The sequence below is a fragment of the Lucilia sericata genome, unplaced genomic scaffold, assembly GCF_015586225.1.
Source record: "Lucilia sericata isolate MDLA Ls3-8-SP2 unplaced genomic scaffold, ASM1558622v1 Contig001491F_arrow, whole genome shotgun sequence".
Lineage (NCBI taxonomy): Eukaryota > Metazoa > Arthropoda > Insecta > Diptera > Calliphoridae > Lucilia > Lucilia sericata.
Window position 1 is genome coordinate 8,333 of NW_023995419.1, and position 26,668 is coordinate 35,000.

The window sequence follows — 26,668 nt, forward strand, 5'->3', positions numbered from 1 at the left end:
TACACTTTGGATTTAATGAAATGTCTTTCTTTGATTTATTTGAATTATTATGAAACTAAAGTTTTTCTGCGTTTTTACAATAATTGATACTTAAAAATAATATTTTAACAATAATTTATATTTTACAATTTTAGCATTACAAACCCTTGAGATACAAAAACATTTTATTAAAAGTTAATACAAAAAAAATATAATAAAAATATTAAAATAAATATAATAAAATTAATAAACTGCTAGTTAATAATAATAAAAACATGACTTTAAATAGGAAATAAGGAACGACGTTGATGTTCGCTAAGTTCTGGATGCCATATATCGACAATAAGTACTAAACGTATACCTTGACCCTCATGCCAGACTTCGTGTTCAAAACTGTCATCGAATATTAGAAATTTTCCTTCTTGCCAAGTGCTAAAATCAAAAAAAAAAACTTAAATATTGGCCAAAATGAAAAAAAGGACTCTTGTTTTCTATTTACCGTTCTTCCTCGGCCACTCTTATACGAGTGCCACTAGGTACCACCAAACCCAAATGGGCTCTTAGCCTACAATTGCTGGGACCACAGTGAGGCCAAACATGAGTGCCCGGATGCATAACACTAAACTTTACTTGACCACGGCGACAACCACGTGCGGCTGGAAATTGTTCTATTAAACTACAAGTTATGGGCGCCTGGAGGCAGTTTTCTCGCCTCTGTTCTCCTCTAGCATACAACTCGAATTGTTTCCAATCACCTTTATTCTTCAGATTCTCCGACTCATTCATATAATAACCGATTTTACTAAGAATATTTAAGCCCTCAGCTTTTATTGCCAACCAATTGTCTTGTAATTTTTTAAAAAACTTTTCATAAGTGGTTTCTTTTGCCGACCAGAAAGGTTGAGCCTTTAAGTTGGGCTCATTATAGAGAGATCTTTGAAAAACACTGGGAAATAATTTCAAACTAACACCTTTACGAAAAACTTTAACAGCTTCACTCTGTTTTCCCAATCGTTGTAGGGCTTCTCCCAATTGAAAATAGAATATGCCAGTTTGTGTTCCCTCCTCTTCACTCTCGATTCCTTGACGTAGATATATTGTTGCATTATGATAATCATGATCCAATTGTTTTAATACAAAACCATAGTGCACCAATGCTAACCCATCGTCGGGCCAAAGTTTAAGAGTTTCTCGAAGTACTTGCTTAGCATCTGAAAGTCTAAACTATATGAGTTTTAGTATCAAGTTTAGTGATAATTATTTATCTATGATTTTTTAAACATATTTACCGATCAATCATTAAGTAGGTGATGGCTAATTGAGTCCTAACAGAAGGTAACCGAGGAAATTTTTTTATAAGTATATTATGTATGGGTAGACATTGTGCATAGTGACCTGTATAGAAGGGGAATTATTATATGTATGTATTGAACAAAATTGTCTTTAGGCGACAGCCTAGACTATAGTCGAGTCTTGTCTATAGTCCAGACTGTAGTCTCGACTATAGTCCAGAATGAAGTATTGTGTGTAGGACAGACTAAATAGTCTTGTCTGTAGGTCAGACTAAAGTCTTGTCTTTAGGCCAAACTATAGTCTTGTCTATAGGCCAGACTATAGTCTTGTCTATAGGCCAGACTATAGGTCAGACAATAGTCTTGTCTATAGGCCAGAATATAGGCCAGACTATAGTCTTGTCTATAGGCCAGACTATAGTCTTGTCTATAGGCCAGACTATAGTCTTGTCTATAGGCCAGACTATAGTCTTGTCTATATGCCAGACTATAGTCTTGTCTATAGGCCAGACTATATTCTTGTCTATAGGCCACACTATAGTCTTGTCTATAGGCCACACTATAGTCTTGTCTAAAGGCCAGACTATAGTCTTGTCTAAAGGCCAGACTATAGTCTTGTCTATAGGCCAGACTATAGTCTTGTCTATAGGCCAGACTATAGTCTTGTCTATAGGCCAGACTATAGTCTTGTCTATAGGCCAGACTATAGTCTTGTCTATAGGCCAGACTATAGTCTTGTCTATAGGCCAGACTATAGTCTTGTCTATTGGCCAGACTATAGTCTTGTCTATAGGCCAGACTATAGTCTTGTCTATAGGCCAGACTATAGTCTTGTCTATAGGCTACACTGTAGTCTTGTCTATAGGCCAGACTATAGTCTTGTCTATAGGCCAGACTATAGTCTTGTCTATAGGCTACACTATAGTCTTGTCTATAGGCCAGACTATAGTCTTGTCTATAGGCTACACTATAGTCTTGTCTATAGGCCAGACTATAGTCTTGTCTATAGGCTAGACTATAGTCTTGTCTATAGGCTAGACTATAGTCTTGTCTATAGGCTAGACTATAGTCTTGTCTATAGGCTAGACTATAGTCTTGTCTATAGGCCAGACTATAGTCTTGTCTATAGGCTAGACTATAGTCTTGTCTATAGGCCAGACTATAGTCTTGTCTATAGGCCAGACTATAGTCTTGTCTATAGGCCAGACTATAGTCTTGTCTATAGGCCAGACTATAGTCTTGTCTATAGGCCAGACTATAGTCTTGTCTATAGGCCAGACTATAGTCTTGTCTATAGGCCAGACTATAGTCTTGTCTATAGGCCAGACTATAGTCTTGTCTATAGGCCAGACTATAGTCTTGTCTATAGGCCAGACTATAGTCTTGTCTATAGTCTTGTCTATAGGCCAGACTATAGTCTTGTATATAGGCTAGACTATAGTCTTGTCTATAGGCCAGACTATAGTCTTGTCTATAGGCCAGACTATAGTCTTGTCTATAGGCCAGACTATAGTCTTGTCTATAGGCTAGACTATAGTCTTGTCTATAGGCCAGACTATAGTCTTGTCTATAGGCCAGACTATAGTCTTGTCTATAGGTCAGACTATAGTCTTCTCTATAGGCTAGACTATAGTCTTGTCTATAGGCCAGACTATAGTCTTGTCTATAGGCCAGACTATAGTCTTGTCTATAGGCCAGACTATAGTCTTGTCTATAGGCCAGACTATAGTCTTGTCTATAGGCCAGACTATAGTCTTGTCTATAGGCCAGACTATAGTCTTGTCTATAGGCCAGACTATAGTCTTGTCTATAGGCCAGACTATAGTCTTGTCTATAGGCCAGACTATAGTCTTGTCTATAGGCCAGACTATAGTCTTGTCTATAGGCCAGACTATAGTCTTGTCTATAGGCCAGACTATAGTCTTGTCTATAGGCCAGACTATAGTCTTGTCTATAGGCCAGACTATAGTCTTGTCTATAGGCCAGACTATAGTCTTGTCTATAGGCCAGACTATAGTCTTGTCTATAGGCCAGACTATAGTCTTGTCTATAGGCCAGACTATAGTCTTGTCTATAGGCCAGACTATAGTCTTGTCTATAGGCCAGACTATAGTCTTGTCTATAGGCCAGACTATAGTCTTGTCTATAGGCCAGACTATAGTCTTGTCTATAGGCCAGACCAGACTATAGTCTTGTCTATAGGCTAGACTATAGTCTTGTCTATAGGCCAGACTATAGTCTTGTCTATAGGCCAGACTATAGTCTTGTCTATAGGCCAGACTATAGTCTTGTATATAGGCTAGACTATAGTCTTGTCTATAGGCCAGACTATAGTCTTCTCTATAGGCTAGACTATAGTTTTGTCTATAGGCCAGACTATAGTCTTGTCTATAGGCCAGACTATAGTCTTGTCTATAGGCCAGACTATAGTCTTGTCTATAGGCTAGACTATAGTCTTGTCTATAGGCCAGACTATAGTCTTGTCTATAGGCCAGACTATAGTCTTGTCTATAGGCCAGACTATAGTCTTGTCTATAGGCCAGACTATAGTCTTGTCTATAGGCCAGACTATAGTCTTGTCTATAGGCTACACTATAGTCTTGTCTATAGGCCAGACTATAGTCTTGTCTATAGGCCAGACTATAGTCTTGTCTATAGGCTACACTATAGTCTTGTCTATAGGCCAGACTATAGTCTTGTCTATAGGCTACACTATAGTCTTGTCTATAGGCCAGACTATAGTCTTGTCTATAGGCTAGACTATAGTCTTGTCTATAGGCTAGACTATAGTCTTGTCTATAGGCTAGACTATAGTCTTGTCTATAGGCCAGACTATAGTCTTGTCTATAGGCTAGACTATAGTCTTGTCTATAGGCCAGACTATAGTCTTGTCTATAGGCCAGACTATAGTCTTGTCTATAGGCCAGACTATAGTCTTGTCTATAGGCCAGACTATAGTCTTGTCTATAGGCCAGACTATAGTCTTGTCTATAGGCCAGACTATAGTCTTGTCTATAGGCCAGACTATAGTCTTGTCTATAGGCCAGACTATAGTCTTGTCTATAGTCTTGTCTATAGGCCAGACTATAGTCTTGTATATAGGCTAGACTATAGTCTTGTCTATAGGCCAGACTATAGTCTTGTCTATAGGCCAGACTATAGTCTTGTCTATAGGCCAGACTATAGTCTTGTCTATAGGCCAGACTATAGTCTTGTCTATAGGCCAGACTATAGTCTTGTCTATAGGCCAGACTATAGTCTTGTCTATAGGTCAGACTATAGTCTTCTCTATAGGCTAGACTATAGTCTTGTCTATAGGCCAGACTATAGTCTTGTCTATAGGCCAGACTATAGTCTTGTCTATAGGCCAGACTATAGTCTTGTCTATAGGCCAGACTATAGTCTTGTCTATAGGCCAGACTATAGTCTTGTCTATAGGCCAGACTATAGTCTTGTCTATAGGCCAGACTATAGTCTTGTCTATAGGCCAGACTATAGTCTTGTCTATAGGCCAGACTATAGTCTTGTCTATAGGCCAGACTATAGTCTTGTCTATAGGCCAGACTATAGTCTTGTCTATAGGCCAGACTATAGTCTTGTCTATAGGCCAGACTATAGTCTTGTCTATAGGCCAGACTATAGTCTTGTATATAGGCCAGACTATAGTCTTGTCTATAGGCCAGACTATAGTCTTGTCTATAGGCCAGACTATAGTCTTGTCTATAGGCTAGACTATAGTCTTGTCTATAGGCCAGACTATAGTCTTGTCTATAGGCCAGACTATAGTCTTGTCTATAGGCCAGACTATAGTCTTGTATATAGGCTAGACTATAGTCTTGTCTATAGGCCAGACTATAGTCTTCTCTATAGGCTAGACTATAGTTTTGTCTATAGGCCAGACTATAGTCTTGTCTATAGGCCAGACTATAGTCTTGTCTATAGGCCAGACTATAGTCTTGTCTATAGGCTAGACTATAGTCTTGTCTATAGGCCAGACTATAGTCTTGCCTACAGGCCAGACTATAGTCTTGTCTATAGGCCAGACTATAGTCTTGTCTATAGGCCAGACTATAGTCTTGTCTATAGGCCAGACTATAGTCTTGTCTATAGGCCAGACTATAGTCTTGTCTATAGGTCAGACTATAGTCTTGTCTATAAGCCAGACTATAGTTTTGTCTATTGGCCAGACTATAGTTTTGTCTATTGGCCAGACTATAGTTTTGTCTATTGGCCAGACTATAGTTTTGTCTATTGGCCAGACTATAGTTTTGTCTATTGGCCAGACTATAGTTTTGTCTATTGGCCAGACTATAGTTTTGTCTATTGGCCAGACTATAGTTTTGTCTATTGGCCAGACTATAGTTTTGTCTATTGGCCAGATTATAGTTTTGTCTATATGCCAAACTATAGTCTTGTCTATAGTCTAGACTATAGTCTTGTCTAGTCTAGACTAGACTATAGTCTTGTCTAGTCTAGACTAGACTATAGTCTTGTATATAGTCCAGACTATAGTCTCGTCTATAGTCCAGACTATAGTATCGCCTATAGCTCAGACTATAGTCTCGTCTATAGTTCAGACTATAGTCTTGCCTATAGTTTAGACTATAGTTTGTCTATAGTTTAGACTATAGTTTGTCTATAATTCAAACTTTGTCTATAATCCAGACTTTAATCTTTCCTATAGTCCAAACTGTAGTCTGGTCTATATAGTAGCTCCCTCACCCAGCAAACTCACCCATAAATCTTAATCTTTGTAAACTACGCTCGCCTGCCGAACGATATTCCCAAAGTTGATCATCGTTAACATCGAATTCCAAATAAGTTTTATAATATTCAATGGCCTCCATTAGCATACGATTATCTTTACGTTGATCGGCATATTGATCCAAAGTTTGAGCTTTACCCAAATACGTTTGCGGTTGATGGGGATAAGTTTGTATTAGACGATCAAAGGATTTCAAGGCATCTTCATAATGCTTTAGTGTTGATGGAAGGAGGAAAGTAGGGAAAAAGGATTGTGGGTGTGGTTGTGGGGCGGTTGAGGAAGAAGATAAAGCACAATAACAGCAATTCATAACAAACAAAATAAAATAAATGAATAAATAAAAGCGATAAAATATTAAAGGCAAATAAAAAATATATATAAATTAATAAATTAAATAAAAATAAAAATGCATATGGATTAGTTTTTAATAATAAAGGACATTCTTTAGGACAAAATTAAGTCAAGATTTATGACTTCAACCACAAATCAGAAACAAATTAAAGTGGGTGTTCTGTTAAGAATTTGAGGCATTTCAATTTAAATCACAAATCTCAAGTTAATTTTGAAAAAAAAAAGCGAAAACAAAAATGCAACACAGCAAAAAGAGAAGAAATGAAAAATTGATAAAATTCTAATTAAATCATTACAAAACTACTAATGTAGATTTTTCATTTTCAAAATTCCTTATAAAAAAATGTTTTTTGTTTTTATTAAAATTGTTATCGAATTAAAATCTTAAAATCTACTAAAACAGAAAACGCATTAAAATGAATTTAAAGCTAATGCATTTAGGTTTAATTTAAACAAAAATAGAGAAAGTAAGTAAAATAAGTAGAGGAAGGATAATATAATCTAATGATAGTTAAACTGATAAGAAAAAAAATAAATAAATAAAATAATACGATTAAAATGGAGAAATTTCATTTAAATAATTTCAATTTACCTCTCGCATCATCTCTTCATTGGCTCTTCGTAATTCTTGTTCAAATAAATCAATATCATCATCATCTTCTAATGATTGTGGACCACCACCGGTTTTGGGTTTTATTTCTGTTAATTGGAAAATATATATTTTAATTTTACGGGATATGGAAATTGAAAGTTTTTAGCTAGAAATATTTGTACATAAAATTTATTATATGGCAACTCCTTGTTTAGGAGAATTGGAAAAAATCTATTCTTCTTTCTAAAGAGTTTGAAAGATTCAGGAATTAATTCTATATAATAAACGAGATTATATTCTGAATAATACTGAATAATAGTCGAGGCTAAAGTCTTTTCAATAGCCCTGACTGTAGCTTTACCTATAGTAGGAACTATTATATTGTCTATAGTCGAGACTGTAGTCTTTTCTATAGTCGAAACTATAGTCTTTTCTATAGTCCAGACTATAGTCTTGTCTACAGTCCAGACTATAGTCTTGTCTACAGTCCAGACTATAGTCTTGTCTACAGTCCAGACTATAGTCTTGTCTATAGTCCAGACTATAGTCTTGTCTATAGTCCAGACTATAGTCTTGTCTATAGTCCAGACTATAGTCTTGTCTATAGTCCAGACTATAGTCTTGTCTATAGTCCGGACTATAGTCTTGTCTATAGTCCAGACTATAGTCTTGTCTATAGTCCAGACTATAGTCTTGTCTATAGTCCAGACTATAGTCTTGTCTATAGTCCAGACTATAGTCTTGTCTATAGTCCATACTATAGTCTTGTCTATAGTCCATACTATAGTCTTGTCTATAGTCCATACTATAGTCTTGTCTATAGTCCATACTACAGTCTTGTCAATAGTCCAGACTATAGTCTTGTCTATAGTCCAAACTATAGTCTTGTCTATAGTCCAGACTATAGTCTTGTCTATAGACCAGATTATAGTCTTGTCTATAGTCCAGACTATAGTCTTGTCTATAGTCCAGACTATAGATTTATCTATAGTCCAGACTATAGTCTTGTCTATAGTCCAGACTATAGGCTTGTCTATAGTCCAGACTATAGGCTTGTCTATAGTCCAGACTATAGGCTTGTCTATAGTCCAGACAACAGTCTTGTCTATAGTCCAGACTATAGTCTTGTCTATAGTAAAAACTATAGTCTTGTCTATAGTCCAAACTATAGTCTTGCCTATAGTCCAGACTATAGTCTTGTCTATAGTCCAGACTATGGTCTTGTTTATAGTCCAGACTATAGTCTTGTTTATAGTCCAGACTATAGTCTCGTGTATATTCAAGACCATAGTCTTGTCTATAGTCCAGACAAAAGTCTTGTTTATTGTCCAGACTATAGTCTTACCTTTAGTGTTATCTATAGTTCAGTCTTGTCTATAGTTCAGACTATAGTCTTGTCTATAGTCCAGACTATATATTGCCTTGTCTATAGTCCAGAGTATAGTACAGAAAATAATCTTGTTTATAGTCTTACCTATAGAGTTATCTATAGTTCAGAATACAGTCTTGTCTAGTGTTCAGATTATAGTATTGTCTATAGTCCAGAATCTATATAGTTTTGTCTATAGTCCAGGCTATATATAATCTTGTCTATAGTTCAGACTATATATAGTCTTGTCTACAGTCCAAACTATAGACTTGTTCATAGTCCAGACTCTAGTCTTGTCTATAATCCAGGCTATAGTCTTGTCTATAATCCAGACTATATATCTATATAGCTATATCTTATCTATATATATACCATATATCTTATCTATAGTCCAGACTATAGTCTTGTCTATAGTACAGACTACAGTCGTGTCTATAGTCCAGACTATAGTCTTGTCTATAGTCCAGACTATAGTCTTGTCTATAGTCCAGACTATAGTCTTGTCTATAGTCCAGACTATAGTCTTGTCTATAGTCCAGACTATAGTCTTGTCTATAGTCCAGACTATAGTCTTGTCTATAGTCCAGACTATAGTCTTGTCTATAGTCCAGACTAAAGTATTGTTTATAGTGCAGACTATAGTCTTGTTATAGTCCAGACTTGTCTATATTCAAGACTATAGTCTTACCTAGAGTACAGACTATTATCTTGTCTGTAGTCCAGACTATATTCTTGTCTGTAGTCCAGACTATAGTCTTGTCAATAGTCGAGACTATAGTCAAGTCTATAGTTATGTCTATAGTCCAGTCTGGTCTCTAATCTAGACTATAGTATTGTCTATAATCTATATTATAGTCATGTCTATTGTCCAGACTATAATATTGTCTATGGTCCACACTATAGTCATGTCTATTATCCAACTTTCTTGAAAAACTGATGCGCTATTATCTGCAGCATGCCTAAACATAAAAGGGTTGCCATAGCTACTTAAAATGTCAAAAAATCTCCACCTTTTACAAATATAAAAAATAATAAATCTTATAAAATATAAAAAAACTTACTATATTTAACTTAAAAATCTATTCTAAATTGTGTGTTAATTAATGAGTTCTACGAGTATGAGTGTTTCAAAGATGAGTTTAAATTTCAATCCTTCTCTCCTGAGGCCAATTTCTCATGAATCGATGATTATTTTTACAGTACAATACACAGTGTTCGTATGTGTGTACGTATGTGTTTTAAATGATTATGTAAACGAAATAATTAAATTATAGAACATGTAAGGGGGACGGGGGGAGTGATTTGTTTAGTAATTACGTGTCCAAGTGGGATCATCTGGATCTTCATCGCTTTCATATTCTTTGGCTGGTAATTTGCCATATTTGGCTTCAAGTCTATTCATTAGTTCGGTATCGTCAACATCGGAAACATCTTCATCATCACCCTCCTCCAAATCTTCATCATCGTCATCGTCTAATAGATCGTCGGAATCTTCGGAATCATCATCTTGTGCCTCCTCATCATCGTAGATATCATCTTCATCATAATCAATATCTTCTGAATCAGGTTGATAATCCATATCATGTGCTATTTCCTTTTTCGATTCATCTAGTGGTTTATCCTTTTCGACTTTTTCATAGTCCATGTCGTAGGTTATATCTTTTTTTAAAGATTGATTTGATGTCTCTGGTTTAACTGCGGCCGTCTCCTTGGGTGGTGAATACTTGATTGGCATATCAATTTTAGCCTCTACCAGGGGAGGTGGTGGTGGTGCCTCAAATACTGGCATCGTAGTTTTAAATTGATTTTGATTTTGTGTATTATTGTTATTATAACCATTATTCGTAGATCTTTCGGAAGTCTTTGGTGAGTCGTCTTGACTAAATCTTGAGGTGTTATTATTGTTCCTATTGTTATTGCTATTGAAAGGTGTGTTATAAGGAGATTGATACGAATATGCTTCGGATTGTGTTGGCTTTATTTCGATTTTTTGTTCTGTCTCATCTCTGTAATCTTTTGGTCTGTACATGGCATTGAGTTGTTCAAAAGTTTCGGGTACATAATCATTGTCACCTGCATCAACTTGATTTTCCTCGCCAACGGTTTCTATTTCCTCTTCAATATATTCGATTTCTTCTTCGATTTCAATTTCTTCTTCGGAATAATCTTTATAAGGGGGTGGTGTTGTAAAGTGATTTTATTAATTTATTAAACGTTCCGGATTCGTATGGGGGCATGAAATAAGGAAAGTACTCGGAATGGGTTATAATAAAAAACAGTCTTGTTGAAGTCAGGAGGATTAGAGACTAGTCTATTATCGGAACTATAGTCGGAACTATTATCTAGTTCATAGTCTGGATTATAGTCTAGTTTATAATCGGGACTATATCCTAGTCAATAGGAGAAACTGTAGTCAAGTCCATAGTTGAGACCATAGTCTAGTCTCTAGCCGAGGCTATTGTCTATTCTAAAATGGAGATTCTGGATATGTTTATAGTCTAGACTACAGTCCAGTATAAAGTCAGGACTATAGACTAGTCAATATGCGAGACCTTAGTCTAGCCAATAGCCTAGTCTACAGTAGAGACCATAGTGCAGTCTATAGTCGAGGCTATAATATAATCTATAGTCATTACTATACAGTCTACAATCGAGACTATAGTCTAGTCTAAAGTCGAATCCAGACTATAGTCTAGTGAGTAGGCTATAGCTTAGTTTATAATCGAGACCAAAGACTAGTCTTTTCCAGTCTGTAGTAGAGACTATGATCCAGTCAATAGTTGGGACTATAGTCTTGTCTATAATTGGGACTATAGCCTAGACTATAGTCGGGAATATAGAATAGTCTATAGTCGGGGCTATAATTCAGTCTATAGTCGGGATATAGTCCAGTCTATAGTCGAGATTATAATCCAGTCTATATTCGTAACTATAGTCTAGTCTATAGTCGAGACTACAGTCTAGTCTATGTTCGAAACTATAGTCCAGAGTATAGTCCACACTATAGTCTCTTCTTTAGGCTAGACATTAGTAAGTCTGCTCTAAATTGGGAGTATACTGTATGCGACCTACAGTACTTTCCCTATTTCATTTCTATTTTAATTGCATGAAATTTTGATTTAAAAAAAATTCCAAAATTTTTTGCATTTTAATTAACCTTCTTCGGGCAAAGGTTCGGCGGCATTATCAACATCTTCGGGTATAAGCTCATCGGGGCTGGCAATGGTTAAACGACGTTTCATTAAAATTTCAGGAGCTGGAGCTTCATCTTAAGGAATTAAGGAATTTTATAATATTACAAAATTATTTCTCTTATAAACTTAAAAAGAAATTAAAATATTGAGACAACAAATAAAATGTAAAATGGCGGCATACATACAATAATGGCTTTTAGCGTTGTACGAGCATAAAATTATAAATAATTCAAAAACTAAAAAAAGTAATAATTAAAATAAATTACAAATAAAATTTACAAAAATTAATCAATACATAAGAATAATTATAGATTAGAAAAAAAGAAAGTGCAAAAAAAAAGTTTGAAGTATATTTAATAAAAAATAAAAGAAATTAAAACAAAGTAAACAACAATTTTGTTAAAAAAAAAATTAAACAAAATCCACAACATTTACATGCGGACATAGAAAAAAAGTTATTTATTTATTTAAATCTTTACAAAAGTGATTTTAATTATTCTCTTTTTTTGTATTATTTTCAGCACATACACGTTTAAAGGTTAAATGGCGCTTTTTTGGGTTAAACAGCTTTAAGCTTTAATAGACACAACTTTGGCTAGTAAGTAAATACTAGTGATAAACAGTAGTAGTAGTGATATTATTATGTGGTATTAAGAGAAAAAACACAACTTTTTTGATTGTTGGGGAAAACTCACTTGAAATCGGATTTTTCCTAATCAATACTAGACGTGCTACTAAGGCTAGAGCCAAACCAACGCCAATTTTAACCGCCACTGTAAAAATAGTTGGTAATAGTAGATAATGAGTTTTTCTTTTAGTTTTTAATAAAATTTCAAATTTTTATTTTGCACTTTCTTGTTAAATTACATTTGTTTTTTTTTCAACTTATAAAATAATTAGGTGGAGATTGTGTTGGGGGGCTTAAAAGCTAATTTTTATAATTTATTACTTTAAATTAGTATTACTTTTAATATTCCAAAAAAAAGGAAATTCTGTACATTAATTGTTGAGATATGTATAAAATCCGTTAGGAATAAACCAATATCGAGGTAATATCTCGAAATTTTAGTTAATAGACCAAATGTATTTCAACAGAGGGCCCTTTGTCTATATTTTTCTAGATATTTTTTGGATAACAAATTAACTTACTAACTAACTAACTAACTAACTAACTAACTAACTAACTAACTAAGTAACTAAGTAACTAACTAACTAACTAACTAACTAACTAACTAACTAACTAACTAACTAACTAACTAACTAACTAACTAACTAACTAACTAACTAACTAACTAACTAACTACTAACTAACTAACTAACTAACTAACTACTAACTAACTAACTACTAACTAACTAACTAACTAACTAACTAACTAACTAACTAACTAACTAACTAACTAACTAACTAACTAACTAACTAACTAACTAACTAACTAACTAACTAACTAACTAACTAACTAACTAACTAACTAACTAACTAACTAACTAACTAACTAACTAACTAACTAACTAACTACTAACTAACTACTAACTAACTAACTAACTAACTAACTAACTAACTAACTAACTAACTAACTAACTAACTAACTAACTAACTAACTAACTAACTAACTAACTACTAACTAACTAACTAACTAACTAACTAACTAACTAACTAACTAACTAACTAACTAACTAACTAACTAACTAACTAACTAACTAACTAACTAACTAACTAACTAACTACTAACTAACTAACTAACTAACTAACTAACTAACTAACTAACTAACTAACTAACTAACTAACTAACTACTAACTAACTAACTAACTAACTAACTAACTAACTAACTAACTAACTAACTAACTAACTAACTAACTAACTAACTAACTAACTACTAACTAACTAACTAACTAACTAACTAACTAACTAACTAACTACTAACTAACTAACTAACTAACTAACTAACTAACTAACTAACTAACTAACTAACTAACTAACTAACTAACTAACTAACTAACTAACTAACTAACTAACTAACTAACTAACTAACTAACTAACTAACTAACTAACTAACTAACTAACTAACTACTAACTAACTAACTAACTAACTAACTAACTAACTAACTAACTAACTAACTAACTAACTAACTACTAACTAACTAACTAACTAACTAACTAACTACTAACTAACTAACTAACTAACTAACTAACTAACTAACTAACTAACTAACTAACTAACTAACTAACTAACTAACTAACTAACTACTAACTAACTAACTAACTAACTAACTAACTACTAACTAACTAACTAACTAACTAACTAACTAACTAACTAACTAACTAACTAACTAACTAACTAACTAACTAACTAACTAACTAACTAACTAACTAACTAACTAACTAACTAACTAACTAACTACTAACTAACTAACTAACTAACTAACTAACTAACTAACTAACTAACTAACTAACTAACTAACTAACTAACTAACTACTAACTAACTAACTAACTAACTAACTAACTAACTAACTAACTAACTAACTAACTAACTAACTAACTAACTAACTAACTAACTAACTAACTAACTAACTAACTAACTAACTAACTAACTAACTAACTAACTAACTAACTAACTAACTAACTAACTAACTAACTAACTAACTAACTACTAACTAACTAACTAACTAACTAACTAACTAACTAACTAACTAACTAACTAACTAACTAACTAACTAACTAACTAACTAACTAACTAACTAACTAACTAACTAACTAACTAACTAACTAACTAACTAACTAACTAACTAACTAACTAACTAACTAACTAACTAACTAACTAACTAACTAACTAACTAACTAACTAACTAACTAACTAACTAACTAACTAACTAACTAACTAACTAACTAACTAACTAACTAACTAACTAACTAACTAACTAACTAACTAACTAACTAACTAACTAACTAACTAACTAACTAACTAACTAACTAACTAACTAACTAACTAACTAACTAACTAACTAACTAACTAACTAACTAACTAACTAACTAACTAACTAACTAACTAACTAACTAACTACTAACTAACTAACTAACTAACTAACTAACTAACTAACTAACTACTAACTAACTAACTAACTAACTAACTAACTAACTAACTAACTAACTAACTAACTAACTAACTAACTAACTAACTAACTAACTAACTACTAACTAACTAACTAACTAACTAACTAACTAACTAACTAACTAACTAACTAACTAACTACTAACTAACTAACTAACTAACTACTAACTAACTAACTAACTAACTAACTAACTAACTAACTAACTAACTAACTAACTAACTACTAACTAACTAACTAACTAACTAACTAACTAACTAACTAACTAACTAACTAACTAACTAACTAACTAACTAACTAACTAACTAACTAACTAACTAACTAACTAACTACTAACTAACTACTAACTAACTAACTAACTAACTAACTAACTAACTAACTAACTAACTAACTTACTAACTAACTAACTAACTAACTAACTAACTAACTAACTAACTAACTACTAACTAACTAACTAACTAACTAACTAACTAACTAACTAACTAACTAACTAACTAACTAACTAACTAACTACTAACTACTAACTAACTAACTAACTACTAACTAACTAACTAACTAACTAACTAACTAACTAACTAACTAACTAACTAACTAACTAACTAACTAACTACTAACTAACTAACTAACTAACTACTACTAACTAACTAACTAACTACTACTACTAACTACCTGACTAACTAACTAACTAACTAACTATCTAACCAACTAACTAACTAACCAACTAATCAACCAACTAACTAACTAAACAACTAATGTCAACCAAATCTTTAAAAAAATGTTAAACATTGAACTCCGTACGACGGAGTTCACTCCCTATGTGCACCGGCACTTATGTTTATTGTCAGTAGTAGTCCAATGTAAAATATCATCACCTGATGACTTGAACATAACGAATCACTTCTGACATTGTCGTCAAGACACAATTTCCAACTGGGTTCCGGTACCTATTCTTTTAACAATATTTTTTGTTCTTAATTGGCCCTGAACCTTTATAGGTACATGCTAGATCTAATTTATTTTACATTGAAATTTGATTGAAATTGTAAAACTTGGTACTAGTTTTAAGGTATTCCATATCAATATGGAAGTATAAATATACTTCCTATTTGCGTTTACCTAGGCGCCACTATCTTCTGTTAATAGACTTTTTATGCAGTTTGCTGTTTAGAAAACTGAAGTGATCTTGTTTGTTCCCCTTTTAAATAGAACAAATTCAAATTAATATTAATATTACTAACTAATATAGTTTAAACTTTCTTAAAAGTTTCTATATATACTATAATTTTAAATTCCCACTAATCTTTGTAAGAGTAATGGGTAATTAAAAATTGTATCAGGAATTATTGGTATTATATATTTCGTCACTTTTCCGATAACTCTCTACAGTTTATTAATTTTTATGTACAAATTTTCTATATACAAAAATTAATTGAAGAATCTATTACAAAAAAACATCTACTTACTTGATGAAGCCCATGAGGGAGCATTATCGGCTTCATCCTCAAGATCATTTTCAGCTGAGGCGGCGTTTTGTTTAGACGACTCAGCGGCGGCCTGTTGGCGAGCTTTCTCTTTTAATAACTCTAATTCGGAGGCATCGTTATCGACAATTTTTTCCAAAGAATCGAAATTGCCGTCATCATCCTAAAGAACAAACAAAAATAAATTATATATAAAGTGTAACTGAGAAATTCGCCTATAACTTACTTCTTCATCGTCATCATCTTGTACATCTTGTGAGGTAGGCTTCGAAGTTTCTTTGGTCACATTATCATCTTCATCATCCTGTTCATTGGTTTTATTAACATCCTCTTCATCGTCTTCATCATCATCATTTTGTTCCATGGTAGCCTCTTCAGTGACATTCTCATCTTCGGCTGTTACATTATCATCATCAGCTTCTTCAGCTGTGATATTATCATCTACATCCTCTTCAGCTGTAACATTTTCTTCATCTTCTTCTTCATCCTCGTCTTCTTCTTCGGCTGTTACATTTTCAGCTGTTGCATTATCATCTTGATCTTCATCCTCTTCTTCTGGTGTAACATTTTCATCTTCTTCCTCCTCCTCTTCTATTTCTTCGTCGCCTTCGGAATGATCGGCTTCCTCTTCAAAAGGTTCATCATGATCATCTTCCTCATCGTGTTCATCGTCATGATCGTCATCATGCTCTAAAGAGCCATGACTATCATGATGATCATCATGTTCAGCACGATGTTCATCGACCCAGCCATCGAAATAATTTGAAAATCTGGACTCCGATAACGGTGTATCCACTAGAAATTTAATAGTTAATTTGATATAAATTTTTTATATTCTTTATTATTGGAAAAAAGACCATGTCTTACCATCTGATATGCCCCTATTTTCCATTATAATGATACATACTACACTCAGTAGTAAAAGCATGAGAGAAAAGAAAATCGTCTTAGCACACCAATTGCCACCAGTACCATGCTCCTCGTGGATATGCAGATGCACATCGTCAGAGCCCATTTTGGTAATATGTACGCCATGGGAAGCCTCATCATCTGAACACATAAAAAACAAGTTTAAATTCATAAATTTATTATATCGTCTAGAATGAAGGTCTTTTAAGGTTTTATGTTAGTAAAAGTATTAAAATATTAGAAGAAAGTAAGCTTTTATGGGTTTAAGCTTATGTGGGTAGCTTTTTTTTACTGCAAATCTGGTAAAGGAAGCTTGCAGGAGCTTTTTGGATTCATTTTTTTTTTTTTTTTTTTTTTGTTTAAACTACCTTGTAAGCTAGATTTGCGTGAAAAAATTAATTCGCCTTCCGATCTACGCACATCAAGAGATTCTAGGCATTGTTTTAAGATTAATAAAATAAATTAAGTATTTTAGTAATTATGGTTACAGACATAAATATTTACTTAAAAAATAGAAAAATGGCGCAAAAAGATAATGTATTTTCAGAATAAAAAGATGTAAAAACAAGAAATCTTGATGAAATATATCATTGAGCCATGAAATAAATTTTACAAAAAATGGAAATGGAAATTTGCCAATACTAAATATTAATAATGTATTTATAAGTTTAACAAAATCAGCAGAGTTTCTTAAATGCTTTAATACATTTTCATAAAAATGTTATAGAATTTTACAAAAACAGGCAACAAAAGTTTTAACCAAGAATCCAAGGAATAAATTTCTAACTGCATGAGCTGAATCCGACATCTCTATAGAACAATCTATAGTCTTGACTCTGGAACAGTCTATAGTCTTGACTATAGAACAGCCTATAGTCTTGACAATAGAACAGAACAGTGTATAGTCCTGACTATAAAACAGTCTATAGTCTTAACTATAGAACAGTCTATAGTCTTGACTATAGAGCAGTCTATAGTCTTGACTATAGAACAGCATTATTCTTGACTATAGAACAACCTATAGCCTTGAATATAGAACAGTCTATAGTCTTGACTATAGAACAGTCTATAGCTTGACTATAAAACAGTCTATAGTCTTGACTATAGAACAGTCTATAGTCTTGACTATAGAACAGTCTATAGTCTTGACTATAGAACAGTCTATAGTCTTGACTATAGAACAGTCTATAGTCTTGACTATAGAACAGTCTGACTATAGAACAGTCTATAGTCTTGACTATGGAACAGTCTATAGTCTTGACTATAGAACAGCCTATAGTCTTAACTATAGAACAGTCTATAGTCTTGACTATAGAGCAGTCTATAGTCTTGACTATAGAGCAGTCTATAGTCTTGACTATAGAACAGCATTATTCTTGACTATAGAACAACCTATAGCCTTGAATATAGAACAGTCTATAGTCTTGACTATAGAACAGTCTATAGCTTGACTATAAAACAGTCTATAGTCTTGACTATAGAACAGTCTATAGTCTTGACTATAGAACAGTCTATAGTCTTGACTATAGAACAGTCTGACTATAGAACAGTCTATAGTCTTGACTATGGAACAGTCTATAGTCTTGACTATAGAACAGCCTATAGTCTTGACTATAGAACAGTCTATAGTCTTGACTATAGAACAGTCTATAGTCTTGACTATAGAACAGTCTATAGTCTTGACTATAGAACAGTCTATAGTCTTGACTATAGAACAGTCTATAGTCTTGACTATAGAACAGTCTATAGTCTTGACTATTGAACAGTCTATAGTCTTGACTATAGAACAGTCTATAGTCTTGACTATAGAACAGTTTATAGTCTTGATTATAGAACAGTTTATAGTCTTGATTATAGAACAGTCTATAGTCTTGACTATAGAACAGTCTATAGTCTTGACTATAGAACAGTCTATAGTCTTGACTATAGAACAGTCTATAGTCTTGACTATAGAACAGTCTATAGTCTTGACTATAGAACAGTCTATAGTCTTGACTATAGAACAGTTTATAGTCTTGATTATAGAACAGTTTATAGTCTTGATTATAGAACAGTTTATAGTCTTGATTATAGAACAGTCTATAGTCTTGACTATAGAACAGTCTATAGTCTTGACTATAGAACAGTCTATAGTCTTGACTATAGAACAGTCTATAGTCTTGACTATGGAACAGTCTATAGTCTTGACTATAGAACAGCCTATAGTCTTGACTATAGAACAGTCTATAGTCTTGACTGTAGAACATTCTATAGTCTTGACTATAGAACAGTCTATAGTCTTGACTATAGAACATTCTATATTCGTGACTATAGAACAGTCTATAGTCCTGACTATAGAACAGTCTATAGTCTTGACTATAGAACAGCCTATAGTCTTGACTATGGAACAGCCTATAGTCTTGACTATAGAAAAGTCTATAGTCTTGACTATAGAACAGTCTATAGTCTTGACTATAGAACAGTCTATAGTCTTGACTATAGAACAGTCTATAGTCTTGACTATGAAACAGTTTATAGTCTTGATTATAGAACAGTCTATAGTCTTGACTATAGAACAGTCTATAGTCTTGACTATAGAACAGTCTATAGTCTTGACTATAGAACAGTCTATAGTCTTGACTATAGAACAGTCTATAGTCTTGACTATGGAACAGTCTATAGTCTTGACTATAGAACAGCCTATAGTCTTGACTATAGAACAGTCTATAGTCTTGACTGTAGAACATTCTATAGTCTTGACTATAGAACAGTCTATAGTCTTGACTATAGAACATTCTATATTCGTGACTATAGAACAGTCTATAGTCCTGACTATAGAACAGTCTATAGTCTTGACTATAGAACAGCCTATAGTCTTGACTATGGAACAGCCTATAGTCTTGACTATAGAAAAGTCTATAGTCTTGACTATAGAACAGTCTATAGTCTTGACTATAGAACAGTCTATAGTCTTGACTATAGAACAGTCTATAGTCTTGACTATAGAACAGTCTATAGTCTTGACTATGGAACAGCCTATAGTCTTGACTATAGAAAAGTCTATAGTCTTGACTATAGAACAGTCTATAGTCTTGACTATAGAACAGTCTATAGTCTTGACTATGGAACAGCCTATAGTCTCGACTATAGAACAGCCTATAGTCTTGACTATAGAGCAGCCTATAGTCTTGACTATAGAACAGCCTATAGTCTTGACTATAGAACAGCCTATAGTCTTGACTATAGAACAGCCTATAGTCTTGACTATAGAACAGTCTATAGTCTTGACTATAGAACAGTCTATAGTATTGACTAAAGAACAGTCTATAGTATTGACTAAAGAACAGTCTTGACTGTAAAACAGTCTATTGTCTTGACTATGGAACAGTCTATTGTCTTGACTATAGAACTGTCTATAGTCTAGACTATAGAACAATCTATATTATGGACTATAGAACAGTCTATATTCTAGACTATAGAACAGTCTATATTCTGGACTATAGAACAATTTATAGAATTCGAATGGACATTAAAAAGGTGGTTTGAAATCAAATAAGTCTACTTTATCTGGATAATAGACCTATTTTTCGGGAAAAATATGTCGGACTATATAAATATTTTACAATGTCTGCTTCACCATGACTTTTGTAACGTCCTTTTTTCCCTCTACGCCCATATCAATACCTATAGACCGGATACAATGGCTGTTTGCGAGTCTCAGGTTAGGTTGTCGAACCCTTTTACAAAACGAATGATGACTTCTTTACGCTTTCATAAAACCTGTTCAGAAGATCAATATTTCCAACAATATTTCCGACAAATGCTTAATCGTAATCGAAAGTATTGCTATTTCAATAATAAGTATTTACTTCAAAAATCCACTTAAGAACCTCTGATCAACATTTCTGTTTATGAAAATTGTGCACTCACATGTGACGCATTATAATTGTTTTGTATTATTTGAATATTTTTTCTTCTTAAATCTCTACATACTATGTATGTATAAATAATGAAATTACTGAATACATGAAAACAGACATAAAGTGGCCAGTCCATTAACACCTTGTACTTGAAAAAAAGTCTTGCAGTTAGCATTGTTCTTGTCTTTGTTCTTTTGCATTTATTCAACAACGAGGAGAGTTAATGATCTCTGGCGGTTGTTTGCAAAAAAAAAAAAAAAAAGAAATACAAAATCCAAAATGTAATTAAAAAATTTTTAAATTTTAAATATGCTTTTTACTTCCTAAAAAACAACCCACGCATTTTTGTGTAATTTTGTTTGATGACATTCTAAAGAGATTAATTTAATAGAAATTAGTTGAAATTAATGTTGTATTAGAAAAATTATTTCAAATTACTTTTGAAGTACACTATTTGGAACTGAACTAGAACTAACCTAGAAATGAACAAGAACTGAACAAGAACTGAACTAGAACTGAACTAGAACTAGAACTGAACTAGAACTGAACTAGAACTGAACTAGAACTGAACTAGAACTGAACTAGAACTGAACTAGAACTGAACTAGAACTGAACTAGAACTGAACTAGAACTGAACTAGAACTGAACTAGAACTGAACTAGAACTGAACTAGAACTGAACTAGAACTGAACTAGAACTGAACTAGAACTGAACTAGAACTGAACTAGAACTGAACTAGAACTGAACTAGAACTGAACTAGAACTGAACTAGAACTGAACTAGAACTGAACTAGAACTGAACTAGAACTGAACTAGAACTGAACTAGAAACTGAACTAGAACTGAACTAGAACTGAACTAGAACTGAACTAGAACTGAACTAGAACTGAACTAGAACTGAACTAGAACTGAACTAGAACTGAACTAGAACTGAACTAGAACTGAACTAGAACTGAACTAGAACTGAACTAGAACTGAACTAGAACTGAACTAGAACTGAACTAGAACTGAACTAGAACTGAACTAGAACTGAACTAGAACTGAACTAGAACTGAACTAGAACTGAACTAGAACTGAACTAGAACTGAACTAGAACTGAACTAGAACTGAACTAGAACTGAACTAGAACTGAACTAGAACTGAACTAGAACTGAACTAGAACTGAACTAGAACTGAACTAGAACTGAACTAGAACTGAACTAGAACTGAACTAGAACTGAACTAGAACTGAACTAGAACTGAACTAGAACTGAACTAGAACTGAACTAGAACTGAACTAGAACTGAACTAGAACTGAACTAGAACTGAACTAGAACTGAACTAGAACTGAACTAGAACTGACTGAACTAGAACTGAACTAGAACTGAACTAGAACTGAACTAGAACTGAACTAGAACTGAACTAGAACTGAACTAGAACTGAACTAGAACTGAACTAGAACTGAACTAGAACTGAACTAGAACTGAACTAGAACTGAACTAGAACTGAACTAGAACTGAACTAGAACTGAACTAGAACTGAACTAGAACTGAACTAGAACTGAACTAGAACTGAACTAGAACTGAACTAGAACTGAACTAGAACTGAACTAGAACTGACTAGAACTGAACTAGAACTGAACTAGAACTGAACTAGAACTGAACTAGAACTGAACTAGAACTGAACTAGAACTGAACTAGAACTGAACTAGAACTGAACTAGAACTGAACTAGAACTGAACTAGAACTGAACTAGAACTGAACTAGAACTGAACTAGAACTGAACTAGAACTGAACTAGAACTGAACTAGAACTGAACTAGAACTGAACTAGAACTGAAACTAGAACTGAACTAGAACTGAACTAGAACTGAACTAGAACTGAACTAGAACTGAAAACTAGAACTGAACTAGAACTGAACTAGAACTAAACTAGAACTGAACTAGAACTGAACTAGAACTGAACTAGAACTGAACTAGAACTGAACTAGAACTGAACTAGAACTGAACCAGAACTAGAACTAAAACTGAACCGAACTAGAACTAAACTCAATTGAAATAGAACTGATTTAGAACTGAACTTTTGAAACAAAATATTTATTTCGAAAAATAATTTATTGTCACACAAATTTTCTTCACAAAATTGAATGTAAATACATATGTATGTATGATGCTTGTGTGCTTTTTATGATTAAAATAATTGTTTTATAAATTATGCGAATAAATTCATTTACACAATAGCCATCACAAGTCACATTTAAATATTATATTCTTTATGATTATTGCATTATTCCAAATCCATAAAATTTTCATTAACATTATTATTTAAAATTGTTCATATTAAATTAACACAAAATAACCGCAAACAAGAAGTGCAACATAAAGTGTCAACAAAATATTGTTTTATTAATAAAGAAAAGTGTACAACAACATGTGTTTACTAAACGATAAGATTTTATTTATTTTTGCATTAAATAAATAAATTGTAACATTTTGTTGTTATCTCGTTCTTATGAAAAAACTAAGATAAAATAAATAAAAACTAAAAATCTCTTTAACTAATCTGATCTCAGAGAGAAATTTTAGTTTGCTTTATTTCCCACATCTTTTATGAAACTGTAAAATCGTAAGATATTTCGTGAAAAAATAAAGGGGTAAAAAATCTTTTATGAAACTGTAAAATCGTAAGATATTTCGTGAAAAAATAAAGGGGTAAAAAAGTAATAAAAACACATAAAAAAAGAAAACTTAAATATAAATTAAGGAAATTTTGAAAGATTAACACAGCAAACATTGTGTGTCGTCAGATTGTACATTAGTTTGCATTAAGTTTTAACCCTAAAACGATATTAGGAAACAAATTAGATAAATATAAAATTTAAAAAAAATGGATCAGAATTCTGAGATTATATGTAGAACAGAACTAGAACAGAATTAGAACTGAACTAGAACAGAATTAGACCTGAACTAGAACTGAACTAGAACTGAACTAGAACTGAACTAGAACTGAACTAGAACTGAACTAGAACTGAACTAGAACTGAACTAGAACTGAACTAGAACTGAACTAGAACTAACCTAGAACTGAACTAGAATTGAAATAGAACAGAACTAGAACTGAACTAGAACTGAACTAGAACTGAACTAGAACTGAACTAGAACTGAACTAGAACTGAACTAGAACTGAACTAGAACTGAACTAGAACTGAACTAGAACTAACCTAGAACTGAACTAGAATTGAAATAGAACAGAACTAGAACTGATCTAGAACTGAACTAGAACTGAACTAGAACTGAACTAGAACTGAACTAGAACTGAACTAGAACTGAACTAGAACTGAACTAGAATTAAACTAGAACTGAAATAGAACAGAACTAGAACTGAACTAGAACTGAACTAAAATTAAACTAGAGCTAACCTAGAACTGAACTAGAATTGAACTAGAACTGAAGTAGAACTGAAGTAGAACTGAACTAGAACTAAACTAGAACTAAACTAGAACTAAACTAGAACTAGAACTAAACTAGAACTAAACTAGAACTAAACTAGAACTGAACTAGAAATGAACTACAACGGAACTAGAAATGAACTAGAAGAAGTGAAACAGAACTGAACTAGAACTTTACACGAACTTCACTAGAACTAACCTAACCTAGAATTGAACTAGAACTGAAAAAGAACTATAGTAGAACTGAACTAGATCTAAACTAGAACTAAACTAGAACAGAACCAGAACAGAACTAGAGCAGAACTAGAACAAAACTAGAACAAAACTAAAGCAGAACTAGAACAGAACTAGAACAGAACTAGAACAGAACTATAAAAGAACTAGAACAGAACAGAACTAGAACAGAACTAGAACAGAACTAGAACAGAACTAGAACAGAACTAGAACAGAACTATAACAGAACTAGAACAGAACTAGAACAGAACTAGAACAGAACTAGAATAGAACTAGAACAGAACTAGAACAGAACTAGAAAAGAACTAGAATAGAACTAGAACAGAACTAGAACAGAACTAGAACAAAACTAGAACAGAACTAGAACAGAACTAGAACAGAACTAGAACAGAACTAGAACAGAACTAGAACAAAACTAGAACAGAACTAGAACAGAACTAGAACAGAACTAGAACAGAACTAGAACAGAACTAGAACAGAACTAGAACAGAACTAGAACAGAACTAGAACAGAACTAGAACAGATCTAGAACAGAACTAGAACAGAACTAGAACAGAACTAGAACAGAACTAGAACAGAACTAGAACAGAACTAGAACAGAACTAAAACAGAACTAGAACAGAACTAGAACAGAACAGAACTAGAACAGAACTAGAACAGAACTAGAACAGAACTAGAACAGAACTAGAACAGAACTAGAACAGAACAAGAGCTAGAACAAAACTAGACTATAGACTAGACTATAGATTAGACTATAGACTAGATTATAACCTAGACAATAGCTAGACTATAGATTAGACTATAGATTAGACTATAGACTAAACTATAAACTAGACTATAACTAGACTATAGACTAGACTATATAGTAGACTATAGATTATACTATACCCTAGACAATAGACTAGACTATAGACTAGACTATAGATTAGACTATAGACTAGATTATAGCCTAGACAATAGCTAGACTATAGATTAGACTATAGACTAGACTATAGACTAGACTTTTGGACTTCTTTCAACAAAAGTTCAACATTCGATTTACAGTGTGAACGGTAGTCACACTCGACTTAAACGCTCTTCCGTTATAGGGTTAACAAAACTGAATGACAAGAAAAAAGCAAAAGAATTCCTACGCAACTTATTGACTACAACACTGATGGCAGCTCTATTTTGAAAATGCTTAGAATAGAAAAGAAAATTATAAAAGATCGCTGTGGGAAAATACAAAAAAGAAACAAAATAAATTTCTAACAACAAACACTAATACAAGAGACATGTGTGTGATGAAAATTAAAAATATAATTTTCATAAACTTAAAAGTACCAAAAATATTTTTATATAATAGGGCAAACGAACGAACACACACACGATCGAATCGAAAAGTATTAACGACCTAAAATTTTATTTTTTTTTTTTTTTGAATGAAAATATTTATATGATGAGCAATAAAAAAAAACAACTTACCACGTTTCTTTTTCTTGTCCTTGCGTTTACGTGGTTGTACATCACCCGACATTTTGGCTAGAAGGAACTGGAACTTTACTACTTTTCAGGAACAAAAATTTAAAAGTTGCGAAGGGATTTTTTTTTATTCGTATTAAAAACTGCTGCTACCAACCTGCCGCTGAGACAGGGCTATTTTTAAGTTTTTTTTTTAACGGGAGGTGTTTTCTGAAAATTTATTTTTAAAATTTTATTGATTTCCACATTGACACTATAAAGATTTTTAAAGAAAAATATTTATGTATTCATTTTGTAACAATTTGTTTTTAATTTAAAATTATAATTTTTTTTGCACTGGGTAAAAAAAATATATTTTAAATACGATTTACAAATGGAAATTATATGATATTTGAAAATGATAATAATTTTCTTATTATTTTATTTTTTTCTTTTCAACACACACAATGTCTGTCTGTCTATATGCAGTGTAATATTATTTGTACGTTAGTGTGTCCGTATATATTTTATAAATATTGTATATATAGTATTTTTTATTATATTTTGTTCTAAGTTGGTTGAACTTGTTGTTGTTTTTGGTTTTTTATCCGATTCTGTACCGTTTTTATCTG

At 32.6% G+C, this 26,668-nt stretch overlaps 1 protein-coding gene across 7 annotated transcripts in view; it reads right to left on the bottom strand.

The window, feature by feature from the left end:
• The window catches only part of LOC119611587 (aspartyl/asparaginyl beta-hydroxylase), a 26,803-nt gene continuing 135 nt past the window's right edge, over window positions 1-26,668 (bottom strand). The window contains exons 1-14 of one of the 7 annotated variants that reach the window (XM_037967233.1): window positions 26,657-26,668; window positions 26,061-26,267; window positions 17,408-17,470; window positions 16,998-17,180; window positions 16,357-16,925; window positions 16,113-16,293; window positions 12,238-12,315; window positions 11,506-11,616; window positions 10,422-10,514; window positions 6,980-7,086; window positions 6,007-6,247; window positions 1,269-1,374; window positions 479-1,198; window positions 1-411 (exon numbers count right to left, since the gene is read on the bottom strand). The exon at window positions 26,657-26,668 is cut by the window's right edge and continues 134 nt beyond it. In XM_037967233.1, the coding sequence (XP_037823161.1) occupies window positions 261-411; window positions 479-1,198; window positions 1,269-1,374; window positions 6,007-6,247; window positions 6,980-7,086; window positions 10,422-10,514; window positions 11,506-11,616; window positions 12,238-12,315; window positions 16,113-16,293; window positions 16,357-16,925; window positions 16,998-17,180; window positions 17,408-17,470; window positions 26,061-26,112 (2,655 nt within the window). In that variant the 5' untranslated portion in view covers window positions 26,113-26,267; window positions 26,657-26,668 and the 3' untranslated portion in view covers window positions 1-260. Of the gene's footprint in view, window positions 412-478; window positions 1,204-1,268; window positions 1,375-6,006; window positions 6,904-6,979; window positions 7,087-9,409; window positions 10,515-11,505; window positions 11,617-12,237; window positions 12,316-16,112; window positions 16,294-16,356; window positions 16,926-16,997; window positions 17,181-17,407; window positions 17,471-26,060; window positions 26,311-26,656 lie in introns of all 7 variants that reach the window. The other 6 variants (XM_037967234.1, XR_005232082.1, XM_037967235.1 and 3 more) reach the window with 6 other exon arrangements.